A 27,106-nucleotide genomic window follows, 5' to 3' on the forward strand; every position below is an offset into this window, starting at 1 on the left:
GGTAATATGGCTTGGTATATTAAACTTTGGCCCACAGCCCTCAATCAAGTTTGATTTTTGGCCCTTAATGAGAAAATGTTTGGGCAACCTTAAGTTAAAGTATATTTTAATAAGAGTCATTTTGTTTTGGTTACCTCTAATAACCCCATGGTTGAACTTGATAGCGCGGAATGTTGTTTAAATGTATGAACTGTAGAGGGCGCTGAAGCGCTTATGTATGAAAAACAGTCGAGGCTGCGCAGCATCCGCCCTGAATGAGCATCATCACTTTCATCTGGAGGCGGGAGCGCGCGCGCGTCACCGAGCGCATCCTTGAGGAGCGCGCAGCCGCTGAAGAAAACATCCTACAGCTCGACCACCCGTTCAGCTGGAGGATCGGCCTAGAGAAATTCATGGAAATTAAATAGAAATTCATTACCTTTGCTTTTTGTTTTTTGTTTTCTGATCACAGCCAAGCCATTGGACGCCAAAATGGCTGAGATGACCAATTTAAAACCAACCTATGGTGAGTACACGGGTTTATCTATATTTACGTAATGAAAATGTTTATAAACTGCGATTATGGCATAGCTACCTTCAATAATTTGACACCAGCATTATTAGTTTTTTAATATTATTAATTTCGATCTTGGATTCCGTTTTGGTTTGTTGTTTTCAATGAAACACCGTATTCTAAGATATATTTTGTGGACATTTTGTACTTACATTAGCCTGTATGCTATTTTATATCACTGTACACTGTATTGTAGGCTATATTAGTGTGTTGGGGGAGTTATTTTGGAAATATTTAATATTAAATTGGCACTCAAAACCGTAATATTCGCCAATCAAGTGTAAAGTGCAGCACCGGAAATACGCACATGAAGACAACATGATTTACCCGCTAGACGCATGAGGTGTGTTTATCCACACACATGTCATGGCGTGTGATGAGTTATGACAGTCTCGAAGAAGAAAATAGATGCAATTATTTTGGAAAAAGAGTGTTTATGAACTAAACTCTTAAGCCTCTTTGTTAAGACGGTGCGTGTATGACGTCATATATGTTCAAGGCGAGTGTTTTGTGCCCTTATTTATTTATTTCTTATTTCATGACGATATTCAACGCTGTTGCCTATAATGCACATTGTTGCATAATGTGTAGTATTATGATTAGACCTATTGCTTTTCATAAATTGGCCCTACATATACATGTCTGTACACTTAAACAAAAATAGTGCATGGATTTTAAAATATTCTCTCAGAAACTGATAAATAACAGTTTGAAGAAAGATTTAGACCATTAGCCTATTTATTTTTATACCTTAATAAATCATTTTTACAGTGTTTAACTCTTTAAACAATGATGTCATCTAGACATCTAGACATATCTGTTAAAAGTAAATTATAAATGTGTATATTGCTTTTTATTCTCTAATGTTATGACTGTAAGGTGTGTTATATAACACAAATGTATAGATAATGGACATTTTTATATTAAGCTACAATCCTTAACTGCATGCCAGTATATGCTATTATGCTTATATCACACACTTCCTCAAATAAATAATCACAATATTTCTTGCATAATTTTCTTTTATTTATTTGTTTGTTTATTGCAGTGATAACAGAAAAAAAGGTTTCATAGAGAAGCTTTCATTGAGCATTTCCTTATATAATTATCTTTTTCTCAGAATATTAAACATTTGAATGATCTAAAGGACCCTTTTCCACTAGTATACAGTTTTTTTGTGCAATAAAATGGTTCAATAAATTTTATATAATAAAATTAATTATATGTCAAGAAAGAAACTTTATTATTAAGAAAGAAAATGTAATTTTATTTGTCTATATCAGAAACGATTGTCACTTTTTCTTGTACTGTAGCTTCACTAAAACCCCCCAAAAATTACAAAAAAGGATATAATAGTGTGAATAATAAACCTTCTGGCCAGAAAAGACTTGGTTTAAATGTTTCATATTTAATAACAGTTAATATCGTGTGAAAAATAAAATGTGATTCCAGTTGTTGAGTGGTTTTAAAATCATCAACAGATTGAGTCTTTAGGGGGATTATGTCATACTCTGGGGGATAGTGGACGGTTTTGACGCGTTTCCTGGTGAATGCGTGTGATGTAGTTTGGGTCAAGTATTTTAGGAACACGTCTGAGGCATCTTGGATCACAACCCAGCGCGTGGGAGTTGCCTGGAGACAGAATCAGCAGCAAGATGTGCATGCGCTTGAGAAGAAAATAACCTGGATCAGTTCAGCTAGAAAAACACAATAAGGATTTCAGAAGCCGTGAAGGAAATAAAACCTTTTATTGCTTCAGTAGGAAGTCTTGCACATTTAAAGCCAAAATGCTGCATGACGTAACACAACAACTAAATGTTGAATGTATGTGCGTGTACAGATGTGTGACACTTCATTGTTTTCGACAATGAAGATTAAAGGGATATTTTACCAAAAATGTAACTTCACATACAATTTATTTACCCTTGAGTGGTTCCAAACCTTTATGAGTTTCTATGTTCTGTTGAACACAAAAGAAGATATTTTGGAGAAAGCTGAAACCACTGACATCCACAGAAGAAAAAACAAATACTATGGAACGCAATGTTTTTTTGTGTGTTAAAAAAAATTAACTCAAATAGATTTTAGACAAGTGGTAGGTGAGTAAATGATAATGGAATTTTTACTGTGGGGAGGGGGAACAAAAAATATTGCTTGCAAATTGTGCAGAAAATTTGTGCTTAAAATGAGCCCTTGTAGTGTGTTATACAATAAATATTATAAAAAATATTAATATAATAATATATAAATATATTACAATAAAACTATATGTGAGTTATCCACAGTTATTTCCATTAAAATAACATAACAAAAAAAACAAGCAAAATCTCAAATAAAAGATTTACAATTAAAACAGCATCTAAATTCATCTAAATTAAGACTGCAAAAAACAAAGTAAGTTCAAGCTAAATTCTGCTAGCTCAACCATATGCCTGGGCAAATAAAAGTGCCTTCAAATCTGATTTAAAAAACCTAATATCCTAGGACAGGTTATTTCATTGACATAGTGCAGCATAGGGTTGGATAAGATTTGGGACCTTAACATATACCTTATCGTACAATGCTGCAAAACATAAAATACATGCTTCCTAATATTTTTTTTTTTTTTTGCGTGTGTTTAGATGACAAATCTGGCTGCTGACTACTTTTCTTTCAAATCTGAAATGTTACTTACGTGTTACAATTGGTAGAGAAGGCAGGGCTTTTCATGCAGATCACCTAGCGAACCACTGACCTAAACCCTACCCTACACACAAACTACGCACAATCTATAGTGTTTTTAAAAGGAAACATAAAACAAAAGTGCACAGCACCACAGTTTTACCTTGATTTTACATCGCTTACATTTCTTTTGCTTTAGCGGACTTGAACCCAATCACATTGCAACAATTCAACAGCATAAAATTGAGTTCCCAAACAAATCACAACAGAAAGCGTATTCAATTACAAACTATGACAGACATTAAGTTGTTTTGTGGTTTTGTGCAAAGAAAATAATCTTTTATTCAACAATAATATGTCCTGATTTAACTGTAGTCAAACTGTGTTCAATGAAAGTAACATGTGAGATACCTACATTGACCTTCATATTAAAACTTGTACTTCACCTCAAAATCAGCTGGGAGCCAATGTAACAAGACTAGCAGTGTCCTGATACCTTATAGTAGCGAGGCATTTTTTTTCCCTGACCTGAGTGCTTTTTTCTGTGATTGTCAATGGAAGTTACACATATTTAAAACTGACAGCGTAGCTTGGTGTTTTTAAAACTTTGACAGTTGGAGAAGTACTCACAGCTTAGCATTTTTAAAACAGCACTCATGGTTCTGAACTGAAAAAAAAAAAAAAAAAGATTAATTAGATTTAATAAAAGTATCTGCAATCAGTTTATATTGGCTGAATTTAAAACTTAAATTTAGCAATTTTCGGCTGCTCATTCCATTGTGGTGACCTCTGAAATAGAGATGAAGCTGAAGGAAAATTAATGAATGAATAATGGTTTTAAATTTAATTTATCTTAATTTGTTTGTTTAAATTCAGCCCATATAGTTTGTTTGCAACCACTTGCCTTAAAAAAAGTAGTAAATCCAATGAACCAATAAATCATTAAATCAATTTTTTAAAACTAAAGTCAATTTTAAATTTGTTTTGAAAATCTTCTGTCATGCTTTAAAGAATTATACCAACAAGAGCTGCACAATATATTGTTTCAGCATGAATATCACAATGTGATCAATCGCAATAGTCACATCGCAAGTATATCAGTGTTGAGCGTGGATAATAATTGATCATTTCGCAAGTGTTTTTTAAAGCCTGTGACTGTGTGAGGGTTGTAAAAGGATTCAGATTTAATAAACTGAACCATTTGTAACTTTGACAAATTAACAAAGATTTATTTTGCTTAAGTGTTTTTAAAACAAAGACTATATGCAGTATTATTTTACATTTGATTATTAAATTACTATATACTGTACCTAAATACAGTTCGACTCCTCAGAAAACAACAAAATGCTGTTTATTTCATTTGAATCTTTTTCTTTATTGAATGGATCTGTGCTTGTAGATTGTGCATTATATTTTATGCACTCCCCTACAGAATTCTCTATATCAGTTTAAAGTTATACATTTTTTCCAAAAAAGTTATTCAGCTAATCAAGTGAAATCGTATCATATCACAATATACATATCATAATGAAAATAAATGGCGATGTTAAAATTTTCCAGTGTTGTGCATCCTAATACTAACCATTAGAAATGGATATTTAAATGATAAATTAATTCCACAGTTTAAAAAAAGATGTTGTATTCTCACCTTTTTAACAAATTTCAGTTTCAGACTGTTATCTGATTTCAGAAAATACCACTAATGTCAATTAACAAAAGACTAAAGAATGAATTACGATTTAAAAAAAAAATTCTTTCTTTCTTCTTGATGTTTTCATTCATATTAAAGTGCACCAATGATGAAAATAATGTTTTAGAAGCTATTTGGACAGAACTGTGTGTAGATATATTATGTCCACATGTCATATTTTGGTGATAGAAACAATAAGTCTCTTTTTTTAAAATTTCCTGACATTAAAATAGGATCCAAATCCCTCCCATTTTGAGGCCTACTTGACGTTGGAGTGTGGTTTCCCCACCCACTGAATGTCATATCAACAAGACGGGACGTCTGCAAAGCAACTGGGATTAAAAGATCTGCTTAGCTCTCTATGATCATCAAATGTAATCAATAATGAGTTTAAAACATTTTTAAAATAGTGCATGTTTGTAATGAATTACAGCGATTTTACAGTCTTTCACCACAGCCGCATGTCAGTACAATTATAAAAGAAGACACTTCAATCCCGCTTTGTGGACGTTAAATCAGTTTTTTTTTATATTAATATTATAAATATCCATACAGCAGTTGATATTAACGTGTATCTTGTCACATTTGCTGTACAAAAACTGTGCAAAGATAAACGCGCGATATGTGTGTGTGTGTGTGTGTGTGTGCGCGTGAACTTCACAACATAGTGTGTGACTAATCCAAAGGCTTGAAATCTTTAAATAATCACTGGGAAAGTTCTTACTGTAGAATTTCTCACAAACATTACATGAGATCTGCTTCCTTCATGCCAGTCACTGTGCTGTTTATCTGACACAGCCAAGGCAGAGCTTGAGGCACACTCTGACAGGCACGTGACAGTGCCCTTTAACATTGATGGAAATCCACTTAAGCTGTGATAAAGTGCAAAAAAATGTTTAGTCAACGACGTAAACTATTAGATATACAATCAGCGACTTGATTTCTATTTGTGAAGCCCCACCCACAATAAAATACCATTGGTGCAAAATGCCACTCCATATATGCTGTATATTAAACAGCAGCTCAGTTCTGATTTAGTTTCACATTGCATTTTTGTTTTCATCCTGAAATGTCAAATCCACATATTGATAACAGGGTGTAAATTGTGGAACTGCAGTGAAACGAAAAGCTGTTTTTAAATTCAGGGTGCGTTCTGTCAGGCTGAGACTGGCTCAGTATTGTCAAGTCCTCTCAGATAATAGCAGTGACTTTATTGATTGAGCAGAGAATCGATTGACCTTGCAGGACATCATTTTTATAGTCAAAATAGGAGCAAGAAAATGCTTTCAGGAAGGAAGGTGAGCAGGTCAAACTCAAACGTCAATAGCATCTGTCTTATGCTTGTTTTATGGAGATTCACAGCCTGATTGGGATTATTAATGTAGGCAGCAGAAGCAGATAGACTGACGGAAAAATGATCCCATTTGTTGATGATATTTGTAAATAATACAATTAATAGGAATTGTGTCAAACATTATAACCTGTGCTGTAAATAATGGTTGTAATGTTTTATTTGAACAGTATTATTAAATAAACTATTATTATTATGGCGACACGGTGGCTCAGTGGTGAGCACTGTCGCCTCACAGCTAGAAGGTCACTGGTTCGAGCCTCGGCGGGGTTAGTTGGCATTTCTGTGTGGAGTTTGCATGTTCTCCCTGTGTTGGCGTCAGTTTCCTCCGGGTGTTCTGGTTTCCCCCACAGTCCAAAGACATGCGGTACAGGTGAATTGAATAAACTTAATTGTCCGTAGTGTATGAGTTTGAATGAGTGTGTATGGATTCTTCCCAGTACTGGGAACTTTATAACACTTTTATAATGTTAGCACCAAAACCACATTTGTATTAGGATTTTTATAACATTAACATTTTATATAACATTTACATAATTTATTATCATGTTTAATTTAACGTAGGCATTGTTTTTTTTCACTATTGATTTTAATAGATTTTTACAGGATTAAATATGTATCTTAGTTCACAAAAACAGCAAAAACAATTATATAAAAAATCTGTTTATTTCATTAATACATTTAGTGAATTGCTTAACTCAATATATTAAAAAAAGATATAATGAAGCATAAGATTATTAGTAAAATAATAAACACAAGGCCAGAAAATATTGAAATAGAACGTGCTGTTCTGTTTGCATGCTCAGAGGAGGAAAAGGACATCTAAAGTCATTTAGCATAAAGTACAGAAATGGCAAGATTATACTTGCAAAAATCTGTTTAGATGCAGTGGTTAGTGACTATGCACAAATAAGCCCTCAGTAAACAGAATTCTTTATAAAACTACCTTTTTTTGTCAAACATTCCTCTAACTTACAACTAAGTCACATTTCAATTTTACAATGGGCAGGGGTTTGTGTCAAATTAGGTCCACACCAATATTAAAAGCAAATCTACGCTCTTGTTTGAGCCAACATTGAGTTATGACAGTGCAGCCTTTTTTAAAATGTATTTTCTCTTAGTGGAATAAAACTGACAATTTTTCCAACAGTTTTTTTTTACTGCAGAGCAAACTATAATTAATAATTCATTTTAAGGGTTGTTTTTGAAGACTAAATCTCTTTGAAATTATGTTCTCGCCTAGACAACATTTGATCTTAGCTTATCACACACATCTGCAAAGTGTAGCCTGTCTTTTTTCTCTCTCTCGCTGTCTCTTGTGTGTGTGAGGAGGGTGTGTGAAGCTGCAGTGATGAACAATGGTTTGATTTATACGTGTGACTGTTGTCAGAGTGACAAGCCTTCACTGTCCCTGCCGAAATCCAGCACACAGTGTCTTTCTGCAACACGACTGCTGCTGATCCTGATTCTCACACCGCTGCTACTGACATATTACCAATGACAGCAGATACACAGCGCCAGCCGTCCTGACATGGCAGCCCATGAAAACCTCTCAGTGATCCTGCTGAACCGAGAGCAAAACCTGCGGGTGGCACATGAGCGAAAACAAAAGCAGGAGCACAGACTGAATTGTAGCAGCACTGAGTGTCATTATTCACACCTGTCCTGTTTTCTTAACCTCATCATTTTCCCTCGCTGCTTCCTCTTAATTTCTACTCATCACGAATTCCGCCCTGCCGTACAAGCTCGGCGGAGACTGCAGACAATGGCATCATTTCTCATTTGTGGCCAATTTTGTCAGGCTTATTAATCATGTGTGCCCACACGCGTACACACTCAATTTTAGCACGCAGTTGTGTGTGTTTGTGCCACTGGAGCGTGTTATTGAGTGTGTCATGATCAGAGGCTTGTGTTTAGGGCTGATAATGTTTTTTTTTTTTTAGGTGAGGAATGAGCCATACTGCTGACGTTGGTTAGCATTTGTTGAGACGACTGCTGCACATTCTGAATCACTTTAATAAATTTAATTTCAATTTCAGTTGAAAATAACAACATCTTTTACACATTGGGAAAAATAAATTTAGCAAAAGTTACCATCGGGCAGCACGGTGAAGCAGTGGGTAGCGCTGTCGCCTCACAGCAAGAAGGTCACTTGTTCGAGTCCCAGATGGGTCTGTTGGCATTTCTGTGTGGAGTTAGCATGTTCTCCCCTTGTTTACATGGGTTTCCTCCAGGTGATCCTGTTTTCCCCACAAGTCCAAAGACATGCGCTATAGGTGAATTGGATAAGCTAAATTGTCCGTAGTGTATGTCCTGGTCCTCCCAAGTTGGGTGTTGAGCATTAGGCTAACGACCCATCTCGTAAAAAATAGATGTTACGAAACACCAACATGGTGCGGCTAAATATCAACTTCGATAGAAACAGCCCTGGGAGTAAAAGTTACCATCACTATTCTTTGCTATGTAGTTTTAAATATTATCAGGTTTCTAAGCAGTGGTTGTCAGGGTGTTGCTGTGCATTTGCTAATTCATACTTTTTAAGGTCTGAAATTGCACACTTCATTACTGTATATAGTATGTAAAAAAACATATGTGAGCTGAGTGGTATGTTCGAATTTATAGTATTCGAAAAATAGTAGGCGACATGATCTTCTACTTCCGGTGAGATTCTGAAGTGCGCATCCAGTGGATGCTGTACCATCCTATAAGGCCATGTCAGATCATTTATAAATGGGAATGAAATGATAAATGGCAATGTAGTAAATTCTATTCGTTCTACTTCTATTCATTCTACATTTAAAGGTCATAAAGTATGTTCAAATTCAAAATAAAGTATGTTCAAGTCCAAAATCCCTTATTACTCAGTAGGTACTGCATTTACATTTAAATGTACTACTCTGCCATTAGAAAAGTACCTTCTATATAGTATGAATGTGAGCAGTACGATTGTATGATCCGCCATTTTGTCATCATCACATGACCTACTCAAATCTGTTGCGTTGCTTCCCTCCCATTCATGAATTCTCTCGCGGTGCATCATGGGATAGCGTACCGTCCAATTGATGTGCACTTCAGAATCTCACCAGAAGCAGTAGGTCATCCGGGTTCTTCTCACATACCATTTTCAGACATACTACTCGCCTCGCATACAGTATGGAAGTATGCAATTTCGGACACAGCCATAGTATTCGAAAAACAGTAGGCGAGATGATCATCTACTTCCGGTGAGATTCTGAAGTGCTCTTGCAGTAGACTTGCAGTACTATCTATCCTATAAGAGCACATAAGATAATTTATTAATGAGAGTGAAATTATAACTGGCAATGTAGTAAATTCCATTCATACAACTCATATTCATTCCTCGTATAAAGGTCATAAAGTGAGTTCAAGTTCAAATGCAGCGATCCCAAATGCATCCCTTACTACTCAGTAGGTACTGCATTTAAATTAAGTTCTATAAAGTATGAATGTGAGTAGGATGAATGGAACTCAGCTTTACTCCCATTCATGAATTCTTTCATGATGCATCATTTAGAATCTCGCCTAAAGTAGTAGGTCATCCAGGTACTTCTCACATACTGTTTTTCGAATTCTGTAAATTTAGACATACTACTCGGCTTGTATACTGTTTTTAGCATAATATATAATATGGAAGTATGCGATTTTGGACACAGCTTAACTGTGTTGCTAAGTGGTTGCTTGGTTGTTATAGGTGGGTACCAGGGGTGTGACTTTGTAGTATTCTTATGTTGTGTTCCAAATGCCACACTGTGACGCAGTTCATAGAGAAACAAATATTAAATGAACAAAGAGTGGGCGTGGCTTGTTTTTTTGTACCGCAGGCTGAACGGATGTAGTAAAGTAGGCATTTCATTCAGAAATATCAGGAAAGGGGTTTTAGAAGAGTTAGTACAACCTAACTGACAAAAATGCTCACAATTTCTGTTTGTTATCAAAACTGACAGCTGGAGTGGCATAGTTAAATATGTTAGCCATGCCCATTACCTGAAAATCACTTGATAATTTATAAATCTGATAATTTAACTGAAAACAAACAGGAAGTGTATTCTCAGATTTTTTTTTTAAATTAAAGATGAAAAGGGCAATCTTTTTTCTAAATGACATGCACAGATTAATTGTTCACCACAAAACCAGCAATGTGAGATAACAAAATCATATGGTTAGTTTTTATTTATTGGGGACTTTAAGTGCATGAAGTGTTCAACATTCCTGTCTACAATGAAAGAGTACTTATTTACTTTAGAATTTTAAGGTGGATGCATTACTTACACTACTTCCAAATTTAGTAAAATAGTGCATAAGTATGCGATTTGGGACTCACCTTTAGTTATTTCAGTGCTGCAGGCTGTTGCCAAGTTATTTGTGGTTGCCAGGGTGTTGTACATATTCACTGGGTAGTAACCAAGGTGTTTTGCAGTTATTAAAATATTTTGTTTTAGCATGTAAAACTGTTGGTTAGATATTACCAGGGTGTGGCTTAGTATTTGCTAACATAGTTTGAAATATTTTGGTCTATTGTTTGAGCATTTGCTAACATATTTCAGTTATTCAGTGTGTCAATAAGTGGTTGCAAGGGTGGTATAGGTGGTTAACAGGACTGTAGCTTTGTAGTTGCCAGTGTGTACTGAGTTATTGAGCGGGTTGGGTATGAAGAGCAAGCTACATTTAATATTTAGGCATATAATTGCAAGTAAATTTTAATATGGCAATTTAAATTGACATTAAATGTAGTGCAATTGGTGGATTTAAGATGTACTGAAGCAAGACTATAATAGTAGTTAAAATATTTATAAATTAGGGTTAATTGTTTTATTATCAGGCAGAACAGTGGCTCAGTGATTAGCACTGTCGCAGCAAGAAGGTCAGTAGTTTGAGTCCCAGCTGGGTCAGTTGGCATTTCTGTGTTTACATGTTCTCCCTGTGTTGGCGTGGGTTTCCTTCGGGTGGTCCTAAATTCCCCACCGTCCAAACACATGCGCTATTGGTTGAATAAACTAAATTGCCCATCATGTGTGTGAATAAGTACGTATGGGTGTTTTCCAATACTGAGTTGCAGCTTGAAGGGCATCCGCTGCGTAAAACATATTCTACTAGAATAGTTTGCAGTTCATTTGCTGTGGCGAGATCTGAAATAGAGACTAAGCTGAAGGAAAATTAAAGTTTTAATATAGGTCAATGGGATTTTTACACCGATGTTTGATAAAGTACCTCTTCCTGAAATATAATGAAAATTAATTTTTCGGCTTGCAGTATGATTTGAAGTATCATACATATCTCCAGCAGAAACAGTGAGTGATGTTTATAGTGTTTGTTCAATCCATAACTGTAAATATGAAGATCGATAGTAATAGTCTTAGCATTTACCACTAATGGTTATTTCAGAGGTCATTTAGAAACTTGTTTCCTAGTAACTATCATGTCAGATTTCAGCTACAATCGTGACAGTAATTTATCATTTCTAAGGTAATTACCAGAGCGAGAGGCGAGTGTATCAGCTGGCGAAATCATTTTTTTCCCTTGTGTTTCATGTCTCAGAGGGGTCGTTTCTAAGCAACGGGAGCAGCTGGCTTTTAAACATGCAGCCAAAAGTGACATCATCTTATTGGGAGTCTCTCCAGGGGTCGCAGTGTCCAGTTGAATCAGGGAGGGTCCGGTCTTTGTGTGGATGGAAACAGGGCGGGTCCACCGAGGCTGGGGGTCGCTGGAAAAAAAAAGATATAAAAGAGGGAAAGAGAAGCCAGAATAATTTAGGTGAAATGTCAGGAAATGTAAAGCCAGCAGTGTCAAAGAATGATATTAAACAGCTGTGCTAGATGTGTCAGTGTAGTGCAATCATTCTAAAGCTACAGATGAATGACAGATTTCTTATGAGTTCTGTATCAGAGATGCTGCTTTCAATCAAGAATCTCATGTCTACCTGTTATTTTTAATCTAACCCCCTCTTAGCTCTTTCTTCTCCATCTGACACTATAATATTGTCTTTCACCTTAGTTTATTCCTTTATTTTTTATGTAAAAATTTGTTTGGGGGTGAGATATTTGATACCTACCATCATATCCTAATTGTAAATTGGCTGTTGTGACCCCTAATAAAGCATGGCGTGAAGTGAGTGAGTGAATATTATAATTGTTTTTTTAATGATATGCAAGCTGACATTAGAACACCAAAGGCTCATTCTGAAAACGTAGCCCTATATATATGTTTGTGGAGATCCCGAAATAATGTAACCAGAAGTACGTATGGCTGCATTTTGGTTTTAAAATGAACGATACGGGGTGGTATGATGCCGTTCCTTTTCACGCTTACCAGCTGACTGCTTATCTCCGTATGGATGGTTTTCCCGCTGTAACCAGTTTGTCCAGTAGCTCTACATTGAGATCGGTGGACTAGAGACACAGAGAGGGGTTGACCATGATGACGGGGTTCGAGTCCGACAAAGAAAATGGGACAGAAAGTGGGACAGACAAAAACAGAATCCAAAAAAAAAAAAAAAAAGAAATTAAATAAACAACTAAATAACAGTGAGAATGTAGTAAAATCTGAAAACATGATAAAAAACAGAGAGAGCTTTTCTTTTTCTGGATTTCTTTTTAAAATTGTCGGTTGGGTTTATGGAAGTGGGTGGGTTGGTAAATCAGTGCTTTTGAAAATACTATTATTTGGGTTCAGGAAAGGAGGAGGGTGGGTCAGTCGATCAGTCAGTCAGTCATTCAGTCAGTCAAACAGTCAGTTGACAGCGGCCACTGGTGGAATTGTGCAAGAATAGCAGGCGCGAATAGCATGCACGAGAGAAATTTGGGATCTCAAAAAGCATACACGGCGGCCTCTGGTGGATTTACAAAAGCAAAAGCTACAAAAAAAGTAGCTTCTGGGACAAATTTGGTTCCCTCCAGAAATGTATATAGAGGTACTTTTTTTCAGAATGAGCTTGGGTTGCATTAGAAGCAATTAGAATGGCCTATACAAAATCTTGAAAACAAAAATAAATATCACGATGTATGTTAAAAAATATCATACAGGTTAACAAATCTAGAGGCAAACATTTGTGTGTGTTTCTGCACTGTTGTGTCTTATTTTGCAGTGAATTTGTTTCTAAATAAACAATTTATTCCAATGTCTTAACGGTGTGCTCATAAAGAAAGTCAGTAAATGAATCAGCAGTTTGAATGAATCACTTGAATGATGCAGTGAATCATTCATTAAAGCAGGGTTGTGAGCACTAGATGGTATTACTTATTATTTTGGGATTTGAACTGTACTCAATTACTGAACCTCAAATCAGCGAGATTATGGGAGGAAGTAGTGATATTTTGTGCCATTTATTCAAAGTGAACGATTAATTGGGTACAAAATTCAGACAATAGTGTACTAAAAAAGTATTGTTTATATAAAAAACTAATAAAAATAGCAAATAAAATAATTTTGATTTGATGAAGATAGCTAATAAACCTTTAATTACCTTTTCATTATATGTAAATTTCTTTGCATTAATGGTCAAATGTCAGTTTAAATAATCTACTAATCTTTTATTGGAGTTTATGTTGGTTTTCAGACTATACAATTTCAGCATGATATTATCTAATTACATGTATGGCGTTGCAGTAATTCATAAATGACTACAAGCCCTGAGATGCAAAGAAATCCATCGTTCTATCTCGTGAAGCATATCATGATAGACGACAATCGATGCTGCATCTGCGTCCTGACAGAAAGACTGCCATATGTTAATGTTTCAGTGGCTTTCATGACATCTGTGACAATGACAAATAAGAGAACAGAAGCTCTTTCGGGCACAGCTTTCAAACATGGCGAAAAGAACAAGAGAACATGGTACTGGTGTTAGTTGCAATTATGCAATGTAAGAAATGCTCAGGATCACTTTCAGGAATCCTAGGGTCTTGCATGCGTCACTCTTAAGTGGTCAGTGAGCTGCAGTAATAGGCCAGTTCTTTGGTAAAGCAGCATATCATCTTCCTTTCAGATTGAGGCCAGATGAGCATTAGTGATGTTTTACATTAAAGCAACAAAATGTGCTGCTAGTAATCCTGTCAGAAATGGATGAATGCTCTGCTGTGTGTGCATGTACATGCTTGTTAGAGTCACTTTGAAGCTTAATACACATTTTCGTTATGTTACACATCATACACAAATATAGTAGTTATAGTGAAAAGTAAGATAACTTGCATGAAAATTGAAAGGTGTCACACTAGTGAGATTTCAGCAAAAAAAAAAAAGAGTTTTATGGAAATATGTGTCTGTAATGTTGAGATGCCTAAAAAAGCTTAATCACATAGAAGTGAAAAGATTTTGCTTGTTGAACAACACTTTCTCATTAGGAGTGAATACTTGGTTTTAAAATGACTAATTTGTGAACTTTATTGAATATAGAGCATGGTGAAACCTACACCCTGTTTTAAAAAAAGAACATTTTTCTCCAGTTCTCAGTGAATATAGGCAATGTAATTTGGTGCATTTAAAGAAAACAAGATATTTTAACAGATACATTTATTAAAATAATATTTTAGTCACCAAACATATTTAGAAATAGACAGATAATTCAAATCCAAAAATTACAACCTACAAAATTTCAACTAACTTTTTCAATTTTATTTTGCTTCTCTTGATTATTCCTCTGTTTTAAATTTGTATTTAAAAATGTTCTGTAACATAAATTTGGGTGTACTAGTTTTTGGACCATTATCGTAAGTTATTTTTTAGATAAGCTCCAGATTTGGCATCAGTACTGACTAATCTAATGTATGTGCACAAATATAATATTGCATAGCTTTCTATTAAAATTATGTATTTAAAAGATAAATTTGTACTTAGATATGCTGAGCACTGTATATATAACCTGCATGTACGCATAATCCTGCATGTCAAGGTTCAGTAATTTCACTTTTATGGCAAAGAACAGGTTATTTTCATTGCCTTTAAAGTGAAATAACTGAGCATAAATATAGAAGACTAAGAAAAATGCTAAATTTAAAAGAAAATTGCAGTTTTTTTTTTTTTTTGCATATGAACTATACATTGTTACTATAACTCTATTATGTATTATATTATTACTATATTATACTATAACTATAATTATACATAGATGTTATATGTATACAGTCATAATTTGAAGAGTCAAAGCTGGTCTGTGAACACTTGTTATATGTACTGTAGTTAATAAATATGTAGATTCCAAAAAACAACTCGAAATAATTTTTTTCAAAAAAAAAACCAAATACATTGCATTTGTAAAGTATTGCTTTTATGATTTTTTACAGCAAGAATGTCCTGCAGTTTATTATCTTATTCATGGTTTTTGTTGTCATTATTATTATTTTTTAAATAATCAAACATTTGTGTATTTCATTTGTTATGAAGTGCTTGTTTTTTGTATGTTTTTCGGTTTTAACATTAGAATTTGGGCGTCACAGTGGCGCAGTGGGTAGCACGATCGCCTCACAGCAAGAAGGTTGCTGGCTTGAGCATTGTTGGCATTTCTGTGTAGAGTTTGCATGGTTTCCCAGTGTTGGCATGGGTTTCCTCCAGGTGCATCGGCTTTCCCCAACATCTAAAGACAAGTGGTCTAGGTGAATTGGGTAAACTAAACTGTCTGTAGTGTATGTGTGTGAATGAGTGTGTATGGATGTTTCCCAGTGATGGGTTGCAGCTTAAAGGGCATCCGCTGCATAAAACATATGCTGGATAAGTTGGCGGTTCATTCCGCTGTGGTGACCCCAGATTGATAAAGGAACTAAGCTGAAAATGAATGAATGAATGAATTAACATTAGAATTGATAATAAATTCATTCAAGTGAAGGGTTCTAAAACATGCCTTTTTAAAAATGAACAATCTGTTCACTTAAGCATCACAATGCACCAGTAAAACACTATATTCCTCTGTCCTACTTTTTAATTTATATCGTTTTCAGCAGGAACTATGTTTGACGAATTGCCTCCCTAGATTTTATTGTTTTGTTTTGTTGCTCGGACATGTGGTTTGCTTCTGTGTTCCCATTGGCTGGCATCCCCTTAAGGAGGCTGTTGTGTATGGCAGGAGAGCACATCCTGTTCTCATCAGCTCACTGAACCCAAGCCCAACTCAGAATTCCAATCAGCTCTGACTGGCATGACGGAGGAACCAGGGACCTGGTGTTGCCACGGCGACCTAAACACTTCACCACCCTGGGCCTCGGAGTTCAGGGTTTGGCAGGAGGAAAGAAGAGATGAGAGAAGTGGTGGGGAGTAGAGAGGGGCAATGAAAGAGGCGCGGAAGGGTGTGAAATGAATTTAACAAAAAAGAGAATAGGGAAGAGTGTCAAGGCAGTAAACGGAGAAATGAAAGAGGATGAGATACAGACACAGAAAAAAGCAGAGGGAAAATGACAAAGAAAATGGAGCCTGTGGCTGAGAATCTATCGAGCCATCTTAAAACTGAGTGTGCTATGCAAAGAATGAACTACTGAGATTCTTAAAGTCAATATGAAATGCTCCTTTGCTGATACAACTTCCATTTAACTTGATGTTATCAAGGCTGTGCAAATGATGTAGTTGACTAGTCGCTAAATAGATTTCTTAGCTTTGTCTTGGGCTACTGCTGTAAGTAGGACCACCTTTCTATGTCTTTATCAGTATTTATTGCATTTTATAGTGGTTCAAATTTTATATGCACAATGCCAAAAGCAGACACCCCTCCAAATGAATGAAGTTAAGGCCATAACTGCCAACATTTGTCTCTGAAAATGTGGAGGGGGGGTGGGGATTTGTTTGGTGGTAGTGTTAAGGTGGGTTGATATTGTGATCGTGAACTGAAGAGCTGGGGGGAGGGGGACTTGCAGGGTATCGCGAACTGAAGAGTGGGAGGGTAAAATTACGGGACAAAAATAGGAAAAACAAGTGTTGGCAGGTATGACCTTGGCATGCTGTGAACGAATGTGACATTCTCAGGATCTTAGTTAATTCAAGTGTGGGACAGTGATATGTTACCACCTATGCAATAAGTCCATTGATGAATTATTTCCAGAGCTTATTCTGCAGGTAACTGTTATAACAAAATGGAAGCATTTCGAAACAACAGCACCTAAAAGTGGTAGGCCATGTAAAATCAAAGATAGGGGTCAGGGCATGCTGAGGTACATTGTATGAACAATTTGCCAACTCTTTGCAGAATCAATAGCTATAGGCATCCAAGATTTGCTTGGTCTTTGGTTTAGCACAAGAAGAGCTTTATTATCTGATGTACACACCAGTGAACAATGGAAGGTTCATAAGGGCATGGATGAGCAGGTTTGGCATGGAGAAACTTTACTGGCCTGCACAGAGTCCCGAACTCAACCTGAGGGAAACTTTTGGTATGAATTAGAGAGGGGACTGTAAGCCAGGCCTTCCTGTACAAAATTCTCATAAACTCCCAAACCTTGCGAAAAGTTGTCCCAGAAATTTGAAGCTGTTATAGCTGTAAAGGGTTGGCCAACTCCTTTTAAACTGTACTATTGAGGATTGGGATGTTGTTAAAGTTCATGTGCATGTAAACTGTCGTTACTTCATTATTGTACTTAACAGGGTTTTCCCAACTTCGTCTGAATATTTTTATTTTTAAACTTATTCGTTCCAAAGCATAATATTGTATTTTAACTCCACTACACGTAGTTCCATGTTATTTTGACTTGAAGAAATTCCCACTTGTGAACTTTCTTGGATCATGGAACGTCAATTCAAATGTTGAATTCAAAAGAGCGAGTCTCTAGTTAAAGATACACAGATTTAAACCGTCTGGTAAAAGTGACTGTCTCCACGTAACGATTTTCAAATTCAAATGATTTGTTCCGAGTGAGTCTCCAGTTAAAGACTCACCAAATCAAATATTCTAATCAGACCAAGTCTCCACTTAACCATTCACAGATTCAAATGATCTGTTCAGAGCAAATCTTCAGGTAATATAAAAAGAGCCCCTATTATACATTAAAAGGGTCATGTTTTGGTTATATGGGTCTCCAACAACATATTGATATGCATGCAAAGTCAAAAAACACCTTCATGGTCTTATAATATGCATTTATTTTTAATTATCCCAGCGACTACCATATGAATCGTTCAACAATTCATTTGTTCCCAAACCCCTCCTTAGTGTGAAGCTAATCTGCGCTGATTGGACCTATGACAGCCTGTTGCGATTGGTCGACAGCGTTCAGCGCAAGACAGTAAAATGCCCAGCGTGATTTGTCAAGCGCCCGGGTCGCCAACATTGGTATAGGATCCGATCGCAACGGACGCATGAAACACACTTCATAGTAAACTTACTCAACAGTGTTATTCAGACACCTTACCCACAAAAGCAGTGTAGTTAAACACCAGCATATTGCTCCATTCTTAACTATGACACATTCAGTATTAATCCACACAGCAGCAAAAGCTAAACTATTCTGAAACTAGACTGCCGCACATGTGTAGTATCAGCTGACGGTGGCAATAGCAACAACAAACGGCAGTGGAACACAAGCACACAAACGCATTTAAATCCGTAAATGAAGCAGCACGCATAGCATTTTCAATGCGGCATTAGACACAATATGAGAATATAAAGAGTTAACCTGATACAGTAAGCAGTTACAAATAACAAAACCCAATTAAATACATAATTTGCAAGCTAAAGAAAACAAGGAGACAAGCCATTTACTTACATTTATGAAATGTGTCATGGGCCTGGTCCGATTTCATTAATTGTCTTTCATTTTGGAGCTTATCTCCCTTCTTAGCTGTAGATCATTTCTTTTTGCACTCATTGCTGTGGCAGCTCTTACGTGAAGTGCTATATATTCTCAGGGCTTACCTGTACTCTGCTTTGCCCAACGATCACATCCCCAGCCGGGGGTTGTTGCACTAACCAGTGCTCCTCCTCAGCGAGCAGCAACCTGCCTTTGTTTGACTTTGTGCCTAAAAAACTGGCCATATTTTGCATGCACCCATGGTGTATCGTATGTCCATTTGTCTCACAAGTCTCATAAATCAGTAGTCTTTTCTGATCCTTCCTTTAACAAATGAATGAATCGCCCATTGTAAGCGTGTAGATTGCTGAAGCACTCCTTTCCCTCACACTTCCAATAATATCCAGGTAAGCACAGCGTCTTCATGACTCATAATGACTTCAGGATCTGTTTGTATTTGCTGCTGTGTTAGTGGGCGGGGCCACAGGTTTAAATTTTCCCGGGTTTGCGCGCGCAATAATTGTGCGGGCCTTATGTTTCGTAGCCATGTCACGCCAAAACGGCTAAAGACTCGTTATGAAGATGATTCATTCTAACAATTATGAGTCGACTCTTTTTTTAGATGAATCAATACTTTTAAAAACTGTGCAGTTTCAGGTTTAAGCCTTAGCTGGATATTTCACTTCACTTAGAGCTGTGTTACACACTACATGGAAGGTCATTTTCAAAAACCCACAATAGGGGCTCTTTAACTTAAACAATAAGTCAGAGCAGCCTGTCTGATACCAACCATGTTAAGAATTACAAAAATCTCCAATTTTTTTTTTCATAATCTGATGCTTGTTCAGAGCATCAGATATTATTGACAATGGTTGCATGCCTAAATGTATTGATTACTGTCATGCAATTTGGCTGATAAGATATTTGCATCGGTACGGCAGTGGAACCAGTGTATTTAATAAAGAGGCTGAACGTGTAGTAATGAGAATGTTATCCTCAAGTCATGTGTAGTGCCTTTGGCCAATTGTGGATATTGTGTCTGTTATCAAGGGTGTCGGGACAGAGGGAACCACACAGTGTGATGCTTCCTAATTGAATGCCCTCCAGCATGGGGCAAAAGTAGCACCTGCCAAATCTGGTTAAGCTTGTTATGGCCTGGTGCTGACATTTAAAAGTTTCAGGGGATGTGTTCTAATGAGCCAGATATGACTGTAATATATAAATGACCAGATATTTTGTTGGCATGGTCAGTTTCTTGTTTTAATAATACCGAAGAGGCGCTTGTGTGGTGGGATTGGGTCTGTGTGAATAACACTAAATGCTCCACCCAGGTGAATGTTACTGTCGGATCGTCTCATAGACTATAATAAAGAATCCATGACCATAAATATAACCGCTGCGCTCAGCATCAGCCCCATTAAGCTGCAAATGGCCGTGGAACAAGCAAGAAACAAACATTCATGAATTAAACAGGAAAAAAATCCAAGCTGGAGCCAAGAGAAAGAATTATCCTGCAATTCCCCGAAAATTGTTTTTCATTACCGTGGATCATTTTGGTACCTAGAAAGTACTTTTTTTTTCATTTGTGTCTTACAGACAAGCTCTGTAATTATACTCCATAAATCTCTTTTGCTGATATTTTGTCTCCTATATTTGTGTTTTTGCATTTGCAAAAAAAATGACCTGACGCGTTGCTGCTGTTTTTCTTTGTTTGGCTCTGTTCTGCATCTATCTGGGTCAGTCTCTTACCTCAGTTTTAGGCCATCGGTGGCCATGTTTGATGTTCTGTTAAATTCACTTTGAGACCAGATGTTTTTCTCTAAAAACATTATCCAGCTCTACATCACCCACAACTCTGAGTGAATGTGGGTCACAGTCCAACCTACTCTAAGTATATTAGGAAGATACAGATTTGTTCACAGTATTTATTTAGATATTTATTTAGATTTAGTTACAGTCTTGGATTCAGAATTTAAACATGAAGTGTGTGATTTTTTTTTTCCAGTGGTAAAAATAAAAACAGCTTAATATTCAAAGATTTATGCATTACATGTTCTTTCACAGTTTTAATTTGATATTATTATTAAATATCATTACAATAAATGTCAATAAAATTATATAAAAATGCATGTTCAATCAGTTGTATGAATGATTATTTTATTTATTTATTTTTTGCCCTCATAGTTTACTGAAGTTATGTACAGTCAATATACTCACATATTACAAGTGAAAGATTTTTGAATGAAGTGTGCATTACTTGATTTTAAAATAGTTATGTCTTGTAAATGCTATTTAACAGTGCATTTATTGAATCTTATGTTTTCTTTTTAATTGCGCAAAGGCTGTGCTGAACCACACCCATGCGTTCGCTACAAAAGTATAAGGGAAAGTAATTGAAAAAATTGACTTGGAAAAATTTGATCGATTATAGGTTCTGAATGTTGATTTCGATTATTTTTTTTATTAAACGCCTAGCCCTAATTACAAACAACACAGATTGCAAGCTAAAAAAAACTTTGCTGGAACTGGAAAGACTCATTTTACAACTACCCTAGAGTTAAATAATTGAGTTTGATCATTTTTAATCCATTGAGTCAATATCTAGGTCTGGCAGGAGCATTTTTGGCTTAGCTTAGCATAAATCATTAAAAACCATTTGACCTTTAGCATCTCGTTCAATAATGATCCAAGACTTTCTATAATTTTCATATTTAATGCACCTTCTTGGCTGTTTCACAACACACTTTTCAGTAAGGTATTTTTCAGTAAGGTATTTTGTAATCATTTTAACATAAATCTTTTTAAATTTAACTTTGAAGTAATTTTTAAATTAATATATTTGAATAATCCTTTGTATTGTTTTAAGGAAATATTATTTCAATGTGCTGAGTGTGAAATTGCACATTATTTGACATAAAATTTATGTTGAAAATATTTACAATACAATATTTACAATACAATATTTATTTATAAAGCACATTTAAAGACAACCAATATTGACTAAAATGCTGTACATATGAGTACTAAAAACAGAGAAGAAAGCAGAATATAAAAGAAACATTTAACAAAAAAATAAAAAATAAAAAAGAGTGATCAAGGAGTATTTAAAGCAAGAGAAAATACAGGTCTTTAAAACAGACTTTAACACAGAAATGGAGGGGGAAAGTCTAATGTGAATTGGTAGAGTGTTCCAGAGTTTAAGACCAGCAACTGCAAACGCTCGATCACCTCATTGTTTAAAGAAAAAAATCTGTTTTGTATTAATACAGGTCAAATTTTGGTTTTAGGGGTCTCCAACAACATGCTAATATGCATGCAAGGCCATAAAACCTTTTTTTGTATTCATATTACTAAGTGCTGTGTTACTCACTGCATGGAAGCTCATTTTCCACAACCCATAACAGAGGCTTTTGAAGGTGTGTTTGATCTCAATGAATGAGAGGGGGTATAGGTGTAACCCAGGTTACTGTAGTCCTTATCAAGACCTTTAACCAAATAAATAAATAAGAACAATAACTGGAGTACATGTAAAATAATTTTATTTGTATTTTGTAATAGTCACAATGTTATCAAAAAGAAAAAAAGAAACATTATATAATCGTAGAATGCAGATAAAATTAAATGCATCTATTTAACTGCGAGTGAAAAAAATACTAGCTCCGCCTCCCGGAATGACGTCATCTGCGCGCGTTGAGTTGAGAGAGAGGCAGAATCACAACGTGAGAGAGGAGTGAAACGAGAGAAACGTGAACAGCTGGAGCGAGCTCGCGGCCCGCGTCGTGTATAGCTGTAAAATTTGAGAAATTAGAAGTAAGACAAGCAGTTGAAACTTGATTTAGTTGCTGTAATATACTACTGTCCGTACTCAAACCCCCAATCGCGTTTGGACCAAGGACAGGAATCGTCTGAAGCACAGATCTGATTAGGCTGTATTTTTTTTTGGTTCATAAGTGATTTTTCCTTCAACTATAACTACTATATTTCTTGGTTGGGTTTTTTTTTTGTGTGTTCTTTTCCTCTGTTTTTGTTTTTCCATCTCCTCTGTTCGTGATCCTGACACCTGACATTTGGAGTGTGGAGTTCTAGAAGTCCAAAGTATTCTTGTTTCTGCCATCTTGGAGGACATTCGCTGTTGGTGGAAACTGGCGAGCCGCCCGGTTTTATGGAACCAATATTTCGTGTTGCCCAATTCATCTGATTGGTAGGAAATTTGAGTTTATATTTTCCATCGTCTATCGGACACAGGAACGACTGGAAGCCAGAGTCATATTTAGTTCTATTTTTCTGGAACTGAGCTACTAATCAGTGTTAAAACAAAACACTGCAACGGGTGCATTATATACATTTGAGTTTATTGAACTGAACTTGAACATTTCGCAACCAAAGAGGTGACCAATCATATTTGTTTGATGGACTAGTGAATCATTTAGCCGAATCACTTTGGTATCTGACAAGAAATTATTTTCTGGGTTCAATTTTCTAGCCGTTTTTTTCCTAATTGAAGTGTTTCAATTATTACTATGGTCTTACTTACCTGAGGAGTGCTGAAGTTGTTTATATTTACCTTTTACATTTTGTTTTTGTGAAGAAAACACTTGACATAGTGTGAAAAGCCTTTATTTTATTTTATTACTTTATATTTGGGGAAATATACATTTCAAAGTCCAAATTTGAGAATAATTAGTTTGTTATTTTATTTAATTTATTTAATTTCTCACTAATATTTACAATAAAAATCATATATATTTTGATACAAAAATTCCTGTCTTGTGTCATCATTTCCCTTGTCTTGCTGCAAAGTTGGCTCCAGAGCGAACTTAAACTTCTGATAACTTGGTCCAAAGTTGATAGTATAATATTGTAATCTCCTTGGTTTCTATATCGTGCGGGTTACATATGGACAGAGCAAGTCCGTAAGGTACAGAGGAGCAAGATTATTGATGGCTTTGTAAACAAATAATAACATTTTAAAATCAATTCTGTATTTAATGGGAAACCAGTGAAGTGCAGCTAAAATAGGAGTTACTGACTCATACTTGCAGGTGCCGTAGAGTAGTCTAGCAGCTGCATTTTGTACCAGCTGCAAACGAGGTAGGGAAGACTGTGAAATACCACAATAGAGGAAGTTACAGTAATCCAGATGAGTTGTTATGAAGGAATGAATCACTGTTTGAAAATTTCTCTAGGATAAAAATAGCTTGACTTTAGCCAGTTGTCTGAGGTGGTAAAAGCAGGATTTAATGACAGTACTGATATGTTTTCATCAAACAAAACACCAAGATTTCTTACACACTGGACAATATGTGGGGCCAAATATGCCACATTGATATTTAACAGAGAATTTCTTTGTACCCAGATAAATTACTTTAGTTTTTTTTCCAATTCAAAAAAAAAAAAAAAAAAAAATAGCATGAGAGCCAAAGTTGAAACTCCTCTAAGCAAGCCAGAAGTGGTTGTTAGCCACAAAATATGCAATTAAATCTATTTAAATATGTCTTAGTTAAAATATAAATAACATGAAAGTTTCGTTATTTAACCAGAAATTAGTATTTATGCAGGAGAAATAAAAAAAAAACAGCAAAAGTGATTCAATTGCATATAATAAATTACTTCTTAAGAGGGTCAAGCCAACAGTTCAGCCAACAGATTTGAAGGAATTTAAAATATAATACTTTTTATTTAGTTTATAATATACATGGAATCTAATGTCTTATACATTACATTTATTTTTGGACAGTAGTCTATTTTCTTTAGTGTTTTATTTCTGTATGCTAAAATGTTTGACAGCAGCTGATCTAATTGTGTTTTTGTCTCTTTCAGATGTGTCCCCAGTGCTTGCAGGTTTTCTGGGTGCAGGGGTCTTGGTTGTGTCCGTGACAGTGGCTGTTTTCCTGTGGACATGCTGTCAGAGGCGATATCGTCAAATGACAGGTGCGTACAAGCTGACCAGTGGCCCCTACGACCCCCCCGTCGACCCCCCCTACAAGTTCATCCACATGCTCAAAGGCATCAGCATCTACCCTGAAACCCTCAGCAACAGCAAGAAGATTGTGCGGGTGGGACGTCGCTCTGCATCGAACTCCTTGTTGAGAGAATGGGGTCGCGGATCTCGAAACGGTGACGTGCTGCTTGTGGATGCAGACCCTGAATGTGGTACCACACACCTACAAATGAACCACCTGGTCCCTCCTGTGGGTCCTCCTAGACTGGAGAGGGCGCTGCCTATCCGGGCCGACTACTGCTGTATGGAGAGCAGCTCAGGAAGCAGCAGCGAAGCTCACAGCAAAACGGCGTCTCCTTACAGTCTCAACTCCCCTTCTCTGGGGACGCTCAGTTTGGCTATTGACTACAACTTCCCCAAGAAAGCCCTGGTCGTGACTATCATAGGGGCGCAGGGGCTCCCAGCAGTGGATGAACAGGCAGGCAGCTCTGACCCCTATGTGAAGATGACCATTCTGCCTGAGAAGAAGCACCGGGTGAAGACGCGTGTTCTGAGGAAGACTCTGGAGCCTGTGTTTGACGAAACGTTCACTTTCTACGGTGTCCCATACAGCTCGCTGCCAGAGCTTACACTGCACTTCCTGGTGCTCAGCTTTGATCGGTTTGCACGGGATGATGTCATCGGGGAGGCAGTGGTGCCGTTAGAAGGCGTGGATCCCAGCACGGGGAGAGCGCACATCACCCAGCAAATTAGCAAGAGGAACACACAGGTAAGCATTTATGAGCTTGTGTGGGATTGTGGGATAGTGTAGCTCTTCAATCTTTGCTTTAAAATTTAAGGGATAGTTCACACAAAATTGAAGATTTTGTTTTGTGTTCAACAGAAGAAAGAAATTTAAAAAAAATTACAACCAATTAAGTGTGAGAAAATGGTGAAGAAATTTTCATTTATGGGCGAATCATGTCATTAGTATGGTATTAAGGATGCACTACCCTATGAAAATACTGCTTAGTAGTTGATGTGACGAGATTTCGAGACTAAATGGTTATGAGATTTCTTGTCGAGGTGAAGAGTTGTAATGTTATGGTGTAGTGTGAGGGTGAATTTAGCACTGAAAATTGGAGGCAGGATTGTATTTGAAATGCAAATCATATGCTTTGCACACACATGGCAACCTGGCCTGCTTTGGTGTAAGTAAAATTACTCATTTGTTTGGGCAAGTGTGATGTAACCGTTTTTTCACTGGAGTTCAAAGGTTGCCGCATCCAAAAGCAAAGGCTGCTACAACTGCAGGCACACAGTTATTACCCATGTGATGGAATAGCACTTTAGACATGCTTAAAGGTGCAGTATGTAGGTTTGACACCCAGTGGTTGAGCTAGCTATTGCACTCCCGGATCAAAACAAATGCAAGTGCAGGTTGCCAAATTGAGGACAGGAGCGAGTGATTTAAACCGTGTTGTAAATAAAAACAACGGCCCCTGATAGAAGGAATATTTTCTATATTAAAATGAGTTTTTATCCTAACCAACACTTCAAATTGATATATTAGAAACAGCTTCTATTTCTTGAAGCTGAACAACAGAAAATTTTGACCATGATCAGCTCAGGTAAACCTCATGTGCTTTATTCTGTGTTAAATACTAACAATGTGAGTTTGATTGCCATTTTTCATTACATTTATTGTCATACTACTGAAAGCAGCAGCAGACAGTTCACCTCTGATCTTGAAAATAAAATAAACCGTTTGAAATTGAACTTTAGAACTGTGAAATAATGCACACCAACACATATCAGTGATTCAGCATCTACATTTAATGATGTTAAAGAAATTTAATATGTATTTAACAGAGTAAAAACCTTACCATTTCATGAGTAAGTGCATATTCTGTGCTTAAATGGCTGTATTTAAATTTCTGTCATGTTTCGTCTGGTGCAAACAGCCAAATTGCTTATCACTGCGTATCTCATCTTGAAGCGTGTTGTTAGGACACATGCTTACAATTTAACCTTCCCACTTAATGTTTACATTTGTAATATTTATATCATTTGCTTGTTAATAACCTTATGTGGAAATCTGCGTCTCATTTCAGAGTCTGCTACTGTCCACCAGAGGTCGCATTTTGGTCACAAGCGCATGCTTTCAGAGCCTTTCTGAATAAATGCGGTTTTCCACCAAGGCAACCTGGGG

The 27,106-nt window shown here is 36.3% G+C and overlaps 1 protein-coding gene and 2 long non-coding RNA genes across 3 annotated transcripts in view; 2 read left to right on the top strand and 1 right to left on the bottom strand.

Moving 5' to 3' along the window:
• Positions 1-286: 286 nt before the first annotated feature.
• The window catches only part of syt11a (synaptotagmin XIa), a 50,002-nt gene continuing 23,182 nt past the window's right edge, over positions 287-27,106 (top strand). Inside the window, exons 1-2 of the mRNA NM_213460.2 lie at positions 287-505; positions 24,795-25,684. Of these exons, the coding sequence (NP_998625.2) occupies positions 472-505; positions 24,795-25,684 (924 nt within the window). The 5' untranslated portion in view covers positions 287-471. The remainder of the gene's footprint in view (positions 506-24,794; positions 25,685-27,106) is intronic.
• Positions 8,311-12,754, top strand: LOC141379085 (uncharacterized). Its single transcript, XR_012395064.1, has 3 exons — positions 8,311-8,916; positions 9,331-11,381; positions 11,426-12,754. It is a non-coding gene; the product is annotated as an uncharacterized lncRNA (long non-coding RNA).
• Positions 10,417-27,106, bottom strand: part of LOC141379086 (uncharacterized) — a 31,407-nt gene continuing 14,717 nt past the window's right edge. The window contains exons 2-3 of the long non-coding RNA XR_012395065.1: positions 12,583-12,662; positions 10,417-11,977 (exon numbers count right to left, since the gene is read on the bottom strand). This is a non-coding gene — a long non-coding RNA (uncharacterized lncRNA). The remainder of the gene's footprint in view (positions 11,978-12,582; positions 12,663-27,106) is intronic.

Source organism: Danio rerio, chromosome 19 (assembly GCF_049306965.1).
Source record: "Danio rerio strain Tuebingen ecotype United States chromosome 19, GRCz12tu, whole genome shotgun sequence".
In the NCBI taxonomy this organism is placed as follows: domain Eukaryota; kingdom Metazoa; phylum Chordata; class Actinopteri; order Cypriniformes; family Danionidae; genus Danio; species Danio rerio.